Source organism: Hyperoodon ampullatus (assembly GCF_949752795.1).
Source record: "Hyperoodon ampullatus genome assembly, chromosome: 1".
Lineage (NCBI taxonomy): Eukaryota > Metazoa > Chordata > Mammalia > Artiodactyla > Ziphiidae > Hyperoodon > Hyperoodon ampullatus.
This window is the reverse complement of record NC_136914.1, coordinates 68,549,613-68,567,666: the sequence shown is the minus strand read 5'-3', so window position 1 is coordinate 68,567,666 and position 18,054 is coordinate 68,549,613. Positions and strand designations below refer to the sequence as shown.

Below are 18,054 nucleotides of genomic sequence, written 5' to 3'. Positions count from 1 at the left end.
ATTTGAATAATATAGTCAACAAATTTTACTTAACAACTACAGAACTTTACTCCTTAAACATTGACAATATACTTTTCTTCTTCTGATCTTGAAATTATGAGAAAATTTTATAGACCGCATCCTCAAACAATAATACAAAACTTAGAAATCAATGGGGTAAAATAGCCATCAAGAAAGTATCTCCTAGAGAACCCATGGATCTTAGGGGAAATCAAAACTGAAACTATACATTATCTAGGGGGAAAATTGTAGCAAAAAAAGATGGGCACAGATAACAGTAAGCTCAAAAGAAAACTTATAAGCTTAAAGGCTTTTCTTTTTGATGTCCCCGTGAAGATAAAATTCTCTTCTCCAAACACAATATAGATGCCTCCATTGACTCTATTCCAAACAGAAGTGTGAAACAGTGAGCAGGGTGGATGCTCCCATGTGGGTCCTGAAACAAATAGTGGTCGCCAGGAATGAGACTCCTACAGGGTAGAGGGGAATCAGAGTTCTCCAGGTGAGACCGGGACCTGAGTAGGATTGAGGTCAGATGCTGGTAATGTGGTTGGCAAGTTCATGAAACAGCAAGGAGACCACTGTGGCTGCAGCAGAGGGAGCAAGAAGGGAAACTGGAAATGCAGTTGGAGAAGCAGCAGCTTTAATTCATTCAGTGTGGGAAACAGGGGACAAGAAAATCTGTAGGCCAGTGAGCATTTGTAATAGTCCAGGGGACAGACAAGCATTTCTTGGACTAAGATGGTCCTGGTGGAGGAGGTATAAAGTGGTTAAGATTTAGGATATATTCTGAAGGAAAAAGCAATATTTGCTTAAATTTTGGATATGAGTTGTGAAAGAAAAAGAGCAAGAAAACTCTAACTTTTCAGCTTAAGCAATGGAATGGATGGTCATATTACTGAAAAGAGTAACATGAAAGAAACTGCTTGGATAAATCAACATTTCTGTTTGGGCCAAATTAAGTTTGAGACGTCTATTAGACATCCAATAGGCAGTTGAATACAGAGTTCAGAGGAGAGGCTGGAGCTAAAATATAACTTTTTGGAGGCATCAGTGTATAGATATTTAAAGCCACAAAACTGGAGGAGAGCAGGTAGAGAGTGAGTGTAGACAGAAAACAGGAGAGGTTGAAGGACTGAAGCCCAGCACATTCCAACACCTAGATAGGAGGAGGACCCCCAAGGAGATGAGGACAAAGAAGCCTGCGTGCGAGGCAGGAGAACAACCAAAAGAGAGCAGTATCCCAGAAGCCAAGTGGAGAAAGAATTTCAGGAATTAAAGGGAGGTCAACTGTGTCAAAGGCTACTGATGGGTCATTGGGATGAAGACTTGAGAACTGACCATTGGATTCAACAACATGGAAGTCACCAATGACCTTGACAAAGGTGGTTTTATAAGTCTGTGAAAAGGAACATTTGGATGCTTGGAAACTTTTAGAGGAAAATATAAATGCATATCATTATTACTTTGGGGAAGGGAAGAATTTCTTCTATGAGACATAAAAAGAATAAACTATGAGAGACAACGTTGATATATTTGAATACAGATTAAAGCTTAAAATTTCTACACACAAAAAATACCATAAAGACAATTAAAAATCAAGTCACCAACTGAGAGAAGATACTTGAATACACATAACTGTCAAGCAATTGCACCAATTAATAAAAGCAATAGTAACAGCTAACATCTACAGAAGGCTTATCTGCTAATCATGGTTCAACATATTTTACATGTATTAACTTATTAATGTCTAGAACAATCTTTCTCTACTAGGGTCCTGTGAGAGAAATAAGCCCTATAAAACGTAATTTGAATTGTCATTTTTTTTTCTCAGTTCTCCCAAGAACAGTATATAGATAGTACTAGTCTAGATGCATTGTAGAAAAGCTAATTCATTGCATACAATGTATCCTTTAAAGCATCTGTTATCAAATAATTTGCTCTCAAGACCCCTTTATATTCTTTAAAAATATTGAGTATCTCAAAGAATTTTTGTTTATGTGGGTTATATCTATCAATATTTACCATATTCAAAATTAAAACTGAGAAAATTTTTAATATATATTTACTTAAAATAATAGCATCTTGAGACTTCCCTGGCAGTCCAATGGTTACAACTTCGCACTTCCACTGAAGGAGACGTGGGTTCAAACCCTGGTCAAGGAACTAAGATCTCACATGCCACAGGGCATGGCTTAAAAAAAAAGTTACTTCAAAATAAAAAGTTTAAAGATTTTTAAGAAAAATAAAATTAAAACCCAGGGGCTTCCCTGGTGGCGCAGTGGTTGAGAGCCCGCCTGCCGATGCAGGGGACGTGGGTTCGTGCCCCGGTCCGGGAAGATCCCACATGCCGCGGAGCGGCTGGGCCCGTGAGCCATGGCCACTGAGCCTGCGCGTCCGGAGCCTGTGCTCCGCAACGGAAGAGGCCACAACAGTGAGAGGCCCGCGTACCGCAAAAAAAAAAAAATTAAAATTAAAACCCATTGGTTTATTTTGCACTTTGAATGGATCTTTTACTCATGTGTGATTTTGCAACATTCCTCATTGGTCCTTGGAAAATATTGGTTCACTGAATCAAGCAGATCTTCCAAACGTGGACCCAATTTATTTTATAATATCATAAAATTGTTTGTTAATATTACTATGAACCTCAGAGAAAAGCCTTTATGTATTGGGAATCTAATAAGTTCATTGTAGCTGATACAAGTTTTCCAAAAATTCTAGTTTTTGCTTGAAACCTGGAATTTTATCACTGGAATAAATTTTATCCATTGTTTTCCTTGAAGTGACAGATTCACTTTATTCATCTGCAAATACCCAAATCTGAAAAAAGACATAGTTTATCAGTCTTCTTTCAAGTAAAAATGGCATTCCAAGAATAAAGAGGCTAGTTCAGCACATAACTCAAAAAATCACACAGTGCCTTTCCTCAAGACACCCATCATACTTCAGAAATGCTTTATACATCCTTCCATTTTGTCATACAATAAAATGAATAAGGTTTACTGTTTCATCAAGGAGTGAAACCATCATTCATTTTACTGTGAGTGTATGATGATGAAAAAATACAGTCATTTCACTCCTACAAGACTGGAAAGAATAAAAAGTGTGATGACAAATTCTGATTGTTGAAAAGGATATGGAGCAATGATAATTCTTATAAATTGTTGATGGCTGAAGGCACTGATACAACCACTTTGAAGATATTTGGCAAATATTTAGTAAAGTTGAACATGCTACACATTATTACCAAGGAATAGCACTTCCAAGTACACACGTGCCCAGAGAAACCTGAACAAGAAGGCTCATGGAAACATTGTCCAAAATATTAAAAATCGGGAACAACATAAATGACTAATCAAGGAAAACAGATAAATAAATTATAGTATGTTCTTATAATGCAGTACTCTATAGCAAGAAAAATAAATAGGTTTGAACAACACAGACATATCTCCTTAAAAAATGCAGAACCAATAAATTAAGTTAAATTCAAATTGCATACAGTATAATGTCATTCATATAATGATCAAGCAACATATTGCTTACAAAATATATATTAAAGTATGGAAAAGATATAAGGATGATACATGTTGAATTTATAATAGGCTTGCATATGGGGAGGGAGATGGGGAGTGAAATTTTAGAAAGGCATTAAAGTTGGTCTCAACTGTATATGACGTACTTAAATAAAAACAAAGAAGGCACTAAGTTAGCACTTAATAAAGACATTATGGGTCCATAAGTACTTATTATATTATTTTCCATTTTACCTATATGTTTAAATATTTTATAATGAGAAATTTTATAAGCTTTATTTAAAAAAAAGATGTGGGACTTCCCTGGTAGTCCAGTGGTTAAGACTCCGCACTCCCAATGCAGGGGGTCTGGGTTTGATCCCTGGTCAGGGAACTAGATCCTGCATGCATGCTGCGACTAAGACCAGCACAGCCAAATAAAATAAATAAATAAATAAATATTTTTAAAAATATGAAATAAAATTTTAAAAAAGATGTAACATGAATAAACTAAGTTCTCAATCTAAGACATAAAAAAAGAACAATAAAATAAAAGCAGGAGAAAATAATTAATGAAAAAAACTAATATTAGTGAATGCAAAGCATATACATTATAAATACAACCAAACATTTGTTCTTTGAAAAATGTAATAAAGTAGGAAACCACCTAGCATGCTTAAATTAAGTTAAAACATATATATATATGTTATATGTCATATATATGCTATATATATGTTTTTATATATATATATATGGAATGTGTATACAGTATATATAATATATATGGCATTAGGAATAAGAAGACAATGTAAAACAAGAACTGATTAAAAGAGAATATCATGTGCTATCCTGTGTTAATAAATTTGAAAATATAGAGATAGGTATAAATCTTCATGACCTTAGACAATGGTTTCTTAGATATGATACCAAAAGCACAAACAACAAAGAAAATATATATCAATACAATTTGGACTTCATCAAAATTTGAAATTTAAAACTTTTGTGTTTCAAAGGATGCCATCAAAAAAGTAAAAGGGCAATCCAAAGAGTGGGAGTAAATATTTACAGATCATATATCTGATAAGGAACTTGTGCCTGGAGTGTATAAAAATTCTCACAGCTCAACAATAAAAAGACAACTCAGTCTAAAAATGGGCAAAGGATCTAAATATACATTTCTCCAAAGAAGATATATGGATGTCCAATAAGCACAAGAAAAGATGCTCAAAATCTTTACTCATCAGCGAAATGCACATCAAAACCACAATGACATAACACTTCACATCTCCCAGGATGGATTTAACCAAAAACATAGATAATAACAAGTACTGGTGAGAATGTGGAGAAATTGGAATCTCATATGCTGCTGGTGGGAAGGTAAAATGGTGTGACTGCTTTGGAAAACAACCTGCCAATTCTTCAAGTTATTAAACATAAAGTTATCAAATGATCCAGCAATTCCACTCGTAGGTACACACCCAATAGAAATGAAAACATACATCCACACAAAAACTTGTATGTGAATGTTTATAGAAGCATTATTCATAATAGCCAAAAGTGAAAACAACCCAAATGTCCATTAAGAGATAAATGGACAGGGGGCTTCCCTGGTGGCGCAGTGGTTGAGAGTCCGCCTGCCAATGCAGGTGACACGGGTTCGTGTCCTGGTCCAGGAAGATCTCACATGCCACGGAGTGGCTGGGCCCGTGAGTCATGGCCGCTGAGCCTGCGCGTCTGGAGCCTGTGCTCCACAACGGGAGAGGTGACAACAGTGAGAGGCCCGCATACCGCAAAAAAAAAAAAAGCGATAAATGGACAAAATGTGGTACATCCATATAATGGAATATTATTCAGCCATAAAAAAAGAATGATACTGATACATGCTACATTGTGGATGGACCTTGAAAACATTATGCTTAGTGCAAGGACCTTGAAAACATTATGCTAAGTGCAAGAAGCCAGTCACAAAAGTCCAATATTATATTATTCCACTCATATGAAAGTCCAGAATAGGAAAATCCATAGAGACATAAAGTAGATTAGCAGTGGACTTCCTTGGTGGCACAGTGGTTAAGAATCCACCTGCCAATGTAGGGGACATGGGTTCGATCCCTGGTCCAGGAAGATCCCATACGGAGCAACTAAGCCTGCATGCCACAACTACTGAAGCCTGCACGCCTACAGCCCGTGCTCTGCAACAAGAGAAGCCACCATAATGAGAAGCTCGTGCATCGCAACAAAGAGTAGCCCCCACTTGACGCAACTAGAGAAAGCCCACTCGAAGCAATGAAGACCCAGTGCAGAAAAAAAAAAAAAGTAGATTAGTGGTTGCTAAGGGCTGGAGCAGGGAGAAAGGGGTCTGGCAGGTACTAGTTAAAGTGTATGGGTTTTCTTGAGGTGATAAAAATATTCCAAAATTGACTGTGGTGATGGCTGCACATCTCTGTGAATATATTAAAAACCATTTAGTTGTACACATTAAATGGGTGACTTGTGTACACTTTAAATGGGTGACTTGTATGGTATATGAATTATATCTCAATAAAGCTGTTTGTGACAACAAAAACTCTCCTGGTAATTTATATGATAAGGTAACTTATAGGGAAAAAAATCAGTTAGGTTATAGAGGTCTAAACAACATATTGACCAACTTAACCTAACTGACGTCTATAGCACACTCCACACTACAGCAGAATACTTTCTTTATCAAGTGCACACAGAAACAAGGTTGACTACATTCTCAGCCATTAAATTTCAAATGTTTGAAATCATTTATGGTGTGTATTGAGAACCCAACCGTGGTGGCCAGATAATAAGCACATCTGTGAGATGATAGGATAAAAATAAATGCTCCCTGAGGCCCTGTCATTTTGAAAGGACATGAGGGAAACAGGTGTGGAAATGTACCCAAAGAATTTAAACCCCAAAGTTGAATGCAAAATCTGGTTCCAAATGCAAGAATCCTAGGAAGCTTTGCTAGTTTTTATGTTTGAAAAACCTGGAAAGCAGCGTTGCTTCTAGCCACTGGGAGAGGTAACAGAGGGGTAGGCAGCCACCTGCAACCTGCTGCTTCAGCCCGGCTCCCCTGAGTGGGGCTGAGACCTGGCATCAGGTTACAGGGAGTCAGGAGATAACCAGCTGGTGGCCTTTCTCAGAAACTGCCCCTGCTGACCTCCAGGTGCAAAGGGAAGCAGTGAGGTGGACAGTTAGGGAAGGAGGGAGGTGGCAGGCATGATCACCCCTGAAGCAAGGGGAGGAAATTACACCCGGGCAGCTCAGCCCAGCATCCCCAGCTGGGGCCTTGCAACAGTCAGGAGAAGGGCTTCCCTCCAGCCAGAGCTGAGCAAAACTCTGTTTAAAGAGCCCATGGGCTGTAGAAAACAAACGTATGGTTACCAGGGGCGAAAGGGGGAGAGGAATAAATTGGGAGATTGGGACTGACATATACACACTACTATATATATAAAATAGATAACTAGGCTTCCCTGGTGGCGCAGTGGTTGAGAGTCCGCCTGCCGATGCAGGGGACACGGGTTCGTGCCCCGGTCCGGGAGGATCCCACATGCCGCGGAGCGGCTGGGCCCGTGAGCCATGGCCGCTGAGCCTGCGCGTATGGAGCCTGTGCTCCGCAACGGGCGAGGCCGCAACAGTGAGAAGCCCACGTACCGCAAAAACAAAACAAAACAAAACAAATAGATAACTAATAAGGACCTACTGTATAGCACAGGGAACTCTACTCAATACTCTGATGACCTATATGGGAAAAGAATCTAAAAAAGAGTGGATATAAGTATAACTGATTCACTTTGCTGCACACCTGAAACTAACACAACATTGTAAACCATCCACACTCCAATAAAAATTTTAAAAAAATAATAATAATACACAGCCCATGGGCTTTTGGCAGCAGCCGGGAGAAAGTTGCAGGGACAGGAGAAACCCATCCCCGTGGGCCCAAGCTCCTCAGGAACCTGCAGAAAATCTGTCCCTCCACAGCCATGCAGGAGACAGAGTATCTCTTTCGCTGGATCCACATCAACATTACTACTAGCAAACTTCTTTAACTTTTGCTAGTATTATTGTTTTAATTTGCAGTGATGTACTGATAGTTTGCTAGTGAGAATGAACACCTTTCCACATGGTCATTGTGACTCGAAGTTGCACTCCTGTGAATGGCTTGTTCATATCTACCCCATTTTTCTACTGTTTGTCTTCTGCTAACTGACTTAGGAAGTTTCTTTATTCTCTGGATACAAGTCCTTTGCCTGTTATAAATGTTGCAGATATTTTTCTCTCATTTACCTCCTGCTTTGTTCTCTTTTTAAACTCCGTTTGGTGTCTTTTATCAAGAAGATTTTTAAAATCTAGTCATATTTATCTTTATTTTTCCTTTTATTTTTCTTGCTGTATCTTATTTTAAGAACACCTTCACTCTCCCCACTATTCTCTCATATTTTCTTTGATTACTTCTATGATTTTGTTTTTGCTTTTTCTGCACTGGTCTTTAATCACCTGGAATATGTCATTTCACCATGGGAGCAGCTGTGAGGAGGAGGGAGATGCGTGCACTGCAGTGGGGGGCACTGGAGCCCCAGCAGGCCTGGACCCGATTCCAACTCCACCTCGACTCAAACAGAGATAATAACATATTTCATTAATTTGAAGACACACACCTTAACATTTCTGAAATCAGGATGTATCTTACAAACCATGGTGTATCATGGTTTAATTTACAGTTTTCTTAGTAATATATAAAAATAGTGTGTCTTTCAAGCTATGGCATCTTAGATTTCGTGAAATACAAAGGACTCAACCTCAGGTCCCTAAGGAGGTGGGATAAACAGGCACTTAAAGGGCCCAGGACAGGTCAGACACACAGGAGGCAAGGCGTTCCATCTGGGTGAGTTCTCCTTCATTCCAAAGAATGCAGCTGCTCTGAGGCTTCATTTTTCCTGCAGCCCTGGCCCTTCTTCCTTAGCTTCCAGAACCTGAGCCTACTCTCTGGGAACCCCTCCACGCTCCCCTACCAAAGGCCTTCAGCTGGACAAGGCCACACCTTCAGTTCTCTCCTTCTAGATACAGGATGCTCAGAGCTGACGGTTAAGGGCTCCACATAAGGCTGATCTCCCTCCACAGCCAAGAAAACTGCACTCTCACCCCTGGGGACACCCACACCTGCTGGGCACGAAGAGCACCACATGCTCTTGTGGCAGCTTCTGCCTGGCTCCTCCCACTGCCCGCCTGGTGAGTCTGGGGCTTTGCAGCTTCTGCAAATGCTGGCACTGGAGACAGGGAGCCGTGAATGCTGGCAGAGCTGCCTCGGCCAGAACCACAGCGCCGGCTGAGGGAAGGCAGGGAGGAAAGGGAGTGAGCTGGTGGGCTGCAGAGGCCCCCAGCCAGGGCCAGCGTGGGAACTTTGCACAGTGGCTCCTTCAGTCTTACAGCCACCCAGAAAGCCCTTCCCTCTTCACGGAAGAAGGAACTGAGCTGCAGGGAAGCAGAGTGACACCCCTCAGCGATGCTGAGACTGTACCACGGTGGACCTCGCTCACCAGCACTGCTGCCCCACCTTTCTGCCCACCATATGGAGGCTGAATGGGGCTGAGGAGGCAGAAAGTGGGCTCTCCCCCTCAAGGTCAATTCCACATGCCTGGGCAGAGCATCAACTGCATGCAAGGCCCACACTGGGTCTCAGAGTCCAGGCGGGGGTAGTGGTCTGGCCCCTAGCCCCTCTCTCCACGCCCTAAGGGGTCCCACACCCAGCTGCACAGTCACAACCAGGGTGGTCCCAGGCCATACACTATGCAATTCCCCACGGACTAGTCCTCCCATCCCCCATAATGCCACATCTTTGCTTCACCTGTAGGAAAGCTTATCAGCATCCAAGAACCAAGAGTCTCCTTTTACTAGAATAACTGAATTTCTTGCAATTTACCCTAAGAAGTAACCACACAAGGAATAATGACACAGGAAAAGTCCCATCCCCACCCTCATCCCTGAGACTCCAGAAAAACTGAGGTTAGAAGTGGTGGAGCTGAGCCCATAGCCTGGGTCCCATGGGAACATTCAGGAAGAGGCTGAACAAATTCCAAGGGCATCTGCCACCAGAGGCAGACGGAGGCTGTAAGGAAAGGAAGGAGGTGGACATGGCTTGGCTCTTATGTGCCCCGCATGGTGGCAGGAGCTTTCCCACTTGTTGAAGAAGCTTTTTGAACCCTGCCAACAACTGCTGGGGAAGGGTTATTATTCCCACTGCACAGGTGATGTTCCAAGGTCAACCCAGTAGACCAAAGATGAAAATCCAGGGGACTTGGTTCTATTCCACCAAGCTAGAGACATGTTGAAAATAGCATCAACCCAACCAAAAGGTGGAGAAGTGATCTGTGACACTGTCATTTCCCACCCTTGCGCCCCTCAGGAAATGAGCTAATAGAGCATCCCTTCGGGTGTGGAAGTCTGGAAGAGCAGGCAGGATCTGCCTGCCCCCCACATACACCCTGAGAGCTGCAGTGCCTATCTACAGGTGACGGGCACTAGGACACCTCTCTGGGGTCAGCTGGATGGCCTGGTGTCACCACAGATACACTTCTCATGACGTTTCTCTTGCCTGACTCCACGGCTCTCGCTGGGAAGCGGGCAGCACCCCCATTGCTCATCTGTTGCCTTCACTGGTCCCTCGGACCCACACTCAGCCCCAATTTAGCAATTATTGTGCCACAGGGGACTTTTAACCTCTTATCTACCTTGCACAGGACCCTGGACACCCTCCCGCACCGCCAGACACCTCTTTTTCTCTCCCCATCACATACACTCTGTGAAAAAGACCATTCTCCCTCCCCACAGAATTGTTCTTTGAATATTTGCATATGGACAAGAAACATCTTCTTAACAGAAGGGATGGGACACTACTGGTGGAGAATCCGGCACCATAAGAAACCAGGGGGGCTAGATTCCCCAGCCCCCTCCCCCCATGGTACTGTCCTAGAAGCACTGTCCCACTGTGCCCAGGAAAGGGGCCATGAACAACAGCTCCAAAGAGCTACAGTCCAGAAATCCAGGGCATCCATGCCCCTGATTCCCCAATGTTCCTACACAGTCACCACACTCTAAGTGGATCTACTGGAAAACTGTTGGAACTAACAGAAAAATTCACAAAGGGAGTTGAAGAAAATCAGCATGCCTACCATCATATGACAGCAAGAACAGGGACGGTGCAGGAGACGGTTTCAAATGTGGATTTCCCTTGATGTTTAATAACTTCTGTGTGACATGCTGAGAATCTGAACAGCAAGGGGTGTGCTGCTGGGTTGGCCAAAGCATTCGTACCAGGGGGCAAAGGGGGAATGAAATGTTTCTCACTTTCCCCTCAGAGGGAAAAATGTGGGGTACGAGTAATACAAAGTGGAGTTAGTGTCCAAGTAATTACTGTTATTATGATTTGATTATGAAACCACCATTGGCATAAAAAAATAAGTCTTGAAAGATAAGTAAACAAAAAAATTTTAAATTCTTGATTATGCCAACAAAATCATGGAGACGGATATTAAAATATCCTTAAGTTTCTCATCTGCAGTAGATAATGTTTCATTCCTGATAAAGATAAAGAAAATGGGTTCAACTATATCTTTAAAATAAGTTCTAAACTAACATATGCTATTTAATATACATGTTTCAATAGACTCCCTTAAAACAAAATGGTATCAAAAGGCAGGGGCGGGGGAGAAAAGATACAGGGAAATGTACACTAAGTGGATGCAAAGGAAAAAAGTAGCATTGGTCAAACTAAAATCTAAGCCAAAATCCTAAAACAAGAAATGAAAAAGAAATGAGTTGTAAGTATGAATGACAAGGTGACAGAATTGCCATTACTTATATATTATAGATTGCAGTTCAGCTTCTACAATATATCCCAAAACACAAGTATACTGGGATTTTTAGACTTTTACTGAAGATTTTCAAGGTCTAGGGAAGGGGTCACACTGCACAGCTCACAGTCTTCTACTCAAAAGGGAAATCCTTTGATACCCGTCTCTTCTATCAAGCCCCACTGACACACCATGCATGCAACGGTCTTAGCAGCTCCCTGCCCACAGCTGCCCCCCAACCATATCTTTCAGCCTTGTTCCAGACGCTGGGATGGAGGCAAAGCAGCCGCAGTCATGGTGTCATGGCACGTGCAGACTAACGGAGGAGATAGACCATAAACAAGCAAACAGATACATGAAAAAAGAGGAAGATGACGACAACAAAGAGAGACAGAAAGCACATCAGTGATTGCCAGGGGCTGGGGGAGGAGAGGATGCGGAGTGACCGTTTAAAGGATACGGTCTTTCCTTTTGGGGGGATGAAAATGATAGAGGTGGTGGTTGCACAACATTTTGAATGTACTAAATGTCACTGGATCGCACACTTTAAAATGGTTAAAATGGTAAATTTTATGTTGTGTTTTCTTACCACAAACAACAACAACAACAAAAACACGATACTTTCAGATGTGGTAAGTGCTTTGAAGGAAATCAGGCCAGACGTTGTAAGAGAGAGAGACTGGGGTGGGGTCCTTGAGAGCGGGTAGTCAGTGAAGAGCTCAACATCTAACTGAGAAATGAATGAGGGGGAGGACCCAGCCTCATGAGGATTTGGGAAAAGAGCATTCCACACAGAGGGACCCAAAAGGGTGGAAATCGGGTTGGAAAGTAGGCAGAGGCCCCCGAAAAGCATTCGTGTTTCTTTGAGTGCAGTGGAAGCAACGGAGGCAGGGAGATGCCTGAGCTAATCAGTGTGTTAAAAGGACACTTTGGGGCTTCCCTGGTGGCGCAGTGGTTGAGAGTCCGCCTGCCGATGCAGGGGACACGGGTTCGTGCCCCGGTCCGGGAAGATCCCACATGCTGCGGAGCGGCTGGGTCTGTGAGCTATGGCCGCTGAGCCTGCGCGTCCGGAGCCTGTGCTCCGCAACGAGAGAGGCCACAACAGTGAGAGGCCCGCGTACCGCAAAAAAAAAGGACACTTTGGCTGCTCTGGGGAGAAAAGTCGTAGGGCGTGAGCCTGAGGCAGGGGACCACTGAGAACATGGGTGCACCGGGAATGTCTGCAGGCAAGTACTGCTTCCCATGCCCGGAAAGGAAACACACCGAGGCTAGGAGGGCCTGGGCCCAGCAGGCAAGGTTGCCGTGGTTACTGGATGGTTCCCAGGAAACAGAGAGAAGGCAGATGCCCAGTGAGAAGGACTGTGTCACACAGCTTTCATTAGAGCATGGACCAGGCCCGCCGGGGCACCCAGTCCAGGGCAGATGCCCAGTGGGAGTGGCTGAGAGCTGAGACAAGATGCTGGATCGGGTGTCTCCCTCCAGCCCCAGGTCAGGGCTGCTTGTGGGAGCGCCACAGGCTGGGCGGGCAGAGAGAGGCGGGACTAGCAGGTGGGAGGTGCCTCTTGACCCCAGCTGTGGGGAATGGAAGCAGTGAGGGCTGGACAGCTGGACTTAGAGCCCTCCACAGGCTGGACTGGGGCAGGCACAGGGCTGGCTGTGAGGGTGAGAATAAGGCACCTCTATGAGGCTGCAGGTTTGGTTTGTGGCGTGGCCAGTGTCAGCCACGTTAGAGAAGAAAGCAGGAAGGAGGGTGGGGAAAGAGGTCTTGTTCCCAGGCAGATGACATCCAGATGGATAAGAAGGTGGTCACTGAGGAACCAATTTAACACTGACAGAGACTGCCAATCACAGTGGAGCCAGCAAGACCAGGCAGGGAAGCTTCCTGGGTCACAACAGCAGTAGGAACACATGTGTCCTGAGTCCTGTGTCCCAGGCAACACCCAGCTCCAGCCCCCAAAACCTGGGATAACTGGGCCAGCCCAGAAGGGGCCAAGGGTTGTAAAGGCTGAAGCTCCTCACACGGGGTGTGGGTTCCTGCGGTGGCAAAAGGGCACGAAAAGGGGAAACGATGTTGAAGGTCATGGTAATGCTGGATGGGCGTGGCTTAAATCTAAGGAGAATGTAATGTGATAACCGCCTTCCCAGAGTCTCAGCAAACAACACAAATTCCCGCTGGACCTCAGTTTTGTCAGAAATGTGACAAACAGCAAACATGACGGCAGATGGGAAAACAATGTAAGCTGAGGGTCTGTATCTTCCATGACAGGGCAGAACACCAGAAGCTTCTCAGCAAAATATAAAGTGAAAACAAAAAGACACACCTGCATGGTCGGGGGAGTGACGTGTGCCCAGCCACGACCGTCATCTTTCACCCCAGCTTACTTCTGTGGACCCCAAATGTGTGTCCCAGGACCAATACAGCCCCTGAGGTTCTGTAAACTGGAATAACCCCTATCACCAGTGTTTACACCTACCCTCTGCAGGAGAAGCACAGAAGTTCTCAGAGACAGGGTGCACCTTGCCTGGTTGAGCCCTCAGGACAGCAAGGTCAGGCCTGCTAGGGGATGGGAAGTGTCCTCAGAAGAGAGAGGGTGGGAGAGAGGTCTCAGGGGACAAGCAGGACTGGGGAGATGGATGGACAGGAGGAGGTGCAAGGTCATTCCAGTCTGACCGGAACTGAGTAAGTTGTGCTCAGGGATCCCAAGGGGCTGGCACACACAACAGGACACAGCAGATGCTTCCTTCAGGACAGATTGGAAGGAGGGAGGCAAAAGCTGGGAAGGAAGTGCCTGTGAAAGGAAGGAAGAGAAAAGACCCAGCCCATGGAGTCTGTCCCCACACCCACTGTCCTGAGCTCCTGTGCGGCTGCTTTGCCCCAGGCCACCCTCCTGGCACTCCCATTGGCATGTTCCCTGGGATCTGATCTATCTACCCATGGACTCAAGGGCCAAAGCTCTGTCCAGTTCACCAAGGTCAGCGCTTAGTAATGTTGGCTAAGGGATTGAATGAATAAATGAATGAATGAACAAATGAACACATGAATAGATCATCCATTGAATGGAAGTCCCAAGTTCAGAAGTGAATGAGTAGAAAAACATCAGCCACTGGACCAAGGTCAAAGTCACGGGGTGTACATCCCGTCTCCATTCTTAGCAGCTAGGTGACTTTGGATGGATTGTGTCACCTCTGTGAGCAGTGGCTTCCTCATCTGAGATGGGGTCACAGGGCTATGGGGGCATTCAGTGAGGACAGGCACATGGTAAATATTAAAGGTCCCAGACCAGGTGGAGGGTTGTTGCAACCCTTCACTGTGATCCTAGGACAGGAAGCAGGCACTGTGCACACCAGGCCCACAGTAAGAAGCTCTTCAGCCTCTGGGGCCGCGCCTGCCCCTCAGGGCTTCCCCATCTGCCCAGCTCCACACCAGGACTGAAGTAAAGAGCTGAGATCTGAGCGGGATCCCGACCTGGAATACACACACTCCTCCTCTTATCCATGCTTTATAAATCGGAAAATTAATTATCTGGAAAAGAGTCTTCTGCACCAGAAACCCGAATGAGTTTAATGTATAATTTATACTCGAAAATGTAGATGTCAATGTGTGACAAATCGCCGTAAAAACATTTTTGCAGTTAAAGGTTTAGGCGTCTGTCCTCCTCGCAGAAGAGCCACCTGACAGACAACATGAGGCCCCAGGGCTCAGGCCGGGTGGGGCAGGAAAGGCAGCCTGTGATTTTCAGTGATGCAGCTGCCACTGCAGCCCCACCCTTGGCACCAGCCACATGCAGTCAAGTCATAGCTCTCCCTCCTTGGGGTCCTACTGTGTCTTGTTCAAAAGGGGATTCCACGCTCTGTGCCAGCTCTGTGCTAGACCCAAGGATGGAAGACAGAATGGAGGATGTGCTCACTCCTGTGGCTTTGAGTCCCCTGGGAGAGCCAGGCAAGCAGACGATGAATGACACTGACAGTGTGGCAAGTGCTAGGGCAAAGACGGGTCCTACGTGCCAAGGAGCAAGTACTTCCCTATGCCAGGAGCATCCCCAAGAGACTCCAGGAGGCAGGGACTAGAACTGAGGGACTTTGTCAGGAGGATGAACGTGGGAGAACATTCCCAACGGGAAGACTCACATGTGTAAAGACAGAGGCTAGAGCAAGATGTCCAGATGGGTGCCAGCGTGGCCTATGGCACATGGCAGGGGCTGTCTAGCAGTGAGCCTGGGGTAGAGAGAGGGAGCCAGGTCACCAAGGGGCCTGTATGTCCAGTCCAGAAACAGGACTTTGTCCTGGACTGAAAACTTACAAACAGATCAAGTCTGCACTTCACTCTGGTCAACAGTATGGAGACCAAGAGGAGGGTTGTTGTGGGGAGTGAACGAGAGAGAAGATGAATGGGCTTTGCAAACTGTGAAGTGCAGCATCCACATAAAGTGCCCTCCCCAGCAGGATCTTGAGTCCTGCAACAACTCAGCAGCCTGCCTGCTTCAGGTGCGCCTTCACTCACAGGCACCCCAGTGACGGCCTTGACTGGCACGTCACTGCAGAATAACCACCTGAAACGTGGGTTGAACCCTTGCTTCTTGTCTGCAGTTGCTATTGCCATCGGGGGTGGTCACTCTCAGCACAGGACCTTCCCTGACACCCTCTCTCCAGAGGCCCACTGGGGCTCCAGCACAACCCAAAGCATCCTCTCACACAAGGACAGGGAGGAGGGGCACGGGCACTGTGCTGGAACCACTATGCCGGAACCACTATGCCGCACACACACGTGAGGGAGGGGCGATGTGTCTTTGCTGCACCCTGGCCCTCTGTCCAGAACCACTGGTGAGGTTCAAGAACATGGCCTCTACCCACCAGGCAGTCACCAACAGGGTCTGAGCACAGTCTGAGATCCCAGTGGTGTCTTCCCAGAACCTGGGCCGTCCACAACAAGACAAAGCAAGTCCCCGTGCGCCAATGCCATCAGGGCCCCCAGGCAGTTCCCTGAGCAGCCTTGGAGCCCTACAGACCTGGTCAAAAGATAGACGCCCAGGCTAATGGGACGGGATGCTCACAGAACAAGGGTTTCAAGCCCCCAGCCCTCATCACACCAGTGCCCATTTTAAAGAAGAACATAGCCTGACATCGACAACTTTTCTACCTCCCGGGAGGCCAGGGGTCAGCCCCTTGGTGACTCCCACCCACATACCTCGCTTGACCTTGGGGGGCCTGAGGCCCTCGACCTGGGCCAGGGCCTCCCAAGCCTCACGCTCCCTCCAGCGTCTCAGCTGCTCCTCTCGCATTTTGTAGAAGAGGATGTGCTTCTGCACATCACTGAGCTCGGCCAGGAGCTCGGGGTCGATGTACATGTCGTGCAGGATCTGCTGCAGCATGGTGTCACCTGGGATGCACACGCCAGGAGGGACACCCCAGGCCACTCTTCACCCCTAGCTCCTCACACCAGGGTCACTCCCAGAGCGCCTTCTCCATGCAGCACCATCGCTCTGCCTCAGCTCCCGGCCAGCCACGAATTCATCTCCTCTGCCCAGGACAGCCACAGGGATCAGGCAGCAGGAAGCAAAGAGGCAGCCAGGACCTGCAAGGGGGATCCAGCACCAGGAGCTGTCCAGTCCTTCTACTAGGTCACCAAGAGCCACATCCCAGCAAAGCCTGTGTCTTGACCTCCCCTGGCCTCTGGGACAATGGGAGAGTGAAAGCCTCCAGCTCTGCGGGCAAAACTCAGGCCCGGCCCTGGCAGGTGTCGAGTGATCTGTTTGTGGAAGGTAACGATGACACCAGCTATATCAATGACACTGCCCCAGCCAACCGGGAACCGATCTCTCCTCCGCAGGTAAGAGGAGGAGGAGGAGGCAGCTTTGCCTATTAATTCCATGTTTTTTGAGCCAACGTCAAACAGGCCAGAGGAGCCAGCCAGGAGCTTCTAGGCTGCCCGGCCTCTCACTCTACCTGCTCCATCGTTGCCAATCTTCCTCTTTTCCAGGACGTTGGGCTACTGAGGTAATGCTTCTAACACTCGGCCTTGGAGGAGAAAAGAGCTTTCCTTCTTTCTGTGTTGCAGCCAAGGAAGAAAGCAAAATAGAATCAGTAGGGACACCTGAGGGGCTTGATCATGGAATTCAAGGACATGAAGGAGGCAGACATCCTCTGCCTTTTCCCTATAATGAGGTTCTAAGGCTATGCATGTGCTGACAGATTAACCCTCAATTTGGGGTCAATTTTTGTTGTTGCTTATCTTTTTGTTGTTGCTTATCTTTTTGTTGTTGTTGCAAGTACCTGGAGATGATCACAAAGAATGCAAGTGTGTCTTCTCTGTCCTCTCCATGCCCTGAATGTGAAGCACCCTGGACAGAGCAGGATGTTGCTTTCTGCTTGGAGGGAACCCACCTGTCTTTGGCCGTGAGGATGGGTAGGTGCTGCTCATGCTGAGACCCAAAGTTCACCCTAACAGCTGCTCAGAGCTACTCTCAGCTGCCCCTGTATTCAAACTGGGGTTCAGAGAAGGTAAGCAACTTGCTGATGGCTACCCACCCTGGGACTCCATCCAACTTTCAAATATGACAACCACTGGATACTGTGAATCTTTTGATGGTTTGTAGCACTGTGGCCTAGTTGGGCTGGTGACCTTCATGTCCCCTTCCCTCCCCATAAGGACTAAAGGTGGATCAGGCACCCAAAAG

General features: G+C 46.1%; 1 protein-coding gene across 3 annotated transcripts in view; it reads right to left on the bottom strand.

Annotated features, from left to right (window-relative positions):
- The window catches only part of SH2D4B (SH2 domain containing 4B), a gene marked incomplete at its 5' end in the record, with an annotated part of 75,366 nt that extends 58,602 nt beyond the window's left edge, over positions 1-16,764 (bottom strand). For 2 of the 3 annotated variants that reach the window (XM_079705408.1, XM_079705409.1), the window contains one exon: positions 16,566-16,749. In XM_079705408.1, the coding sequence (XP_079561534.1) occupies positions 16,566-16,749 (184 nt within the window). Of the gene's footprint in view, positions 1-16,565 lie in introns of all 3 variants that reach the window. The other variant, XM_079705407.1, reaches the window with a different exon arrangement.
- Between the last annotated feature and the right edge of the window lie 1,290 nt (positions 16,765-18,054).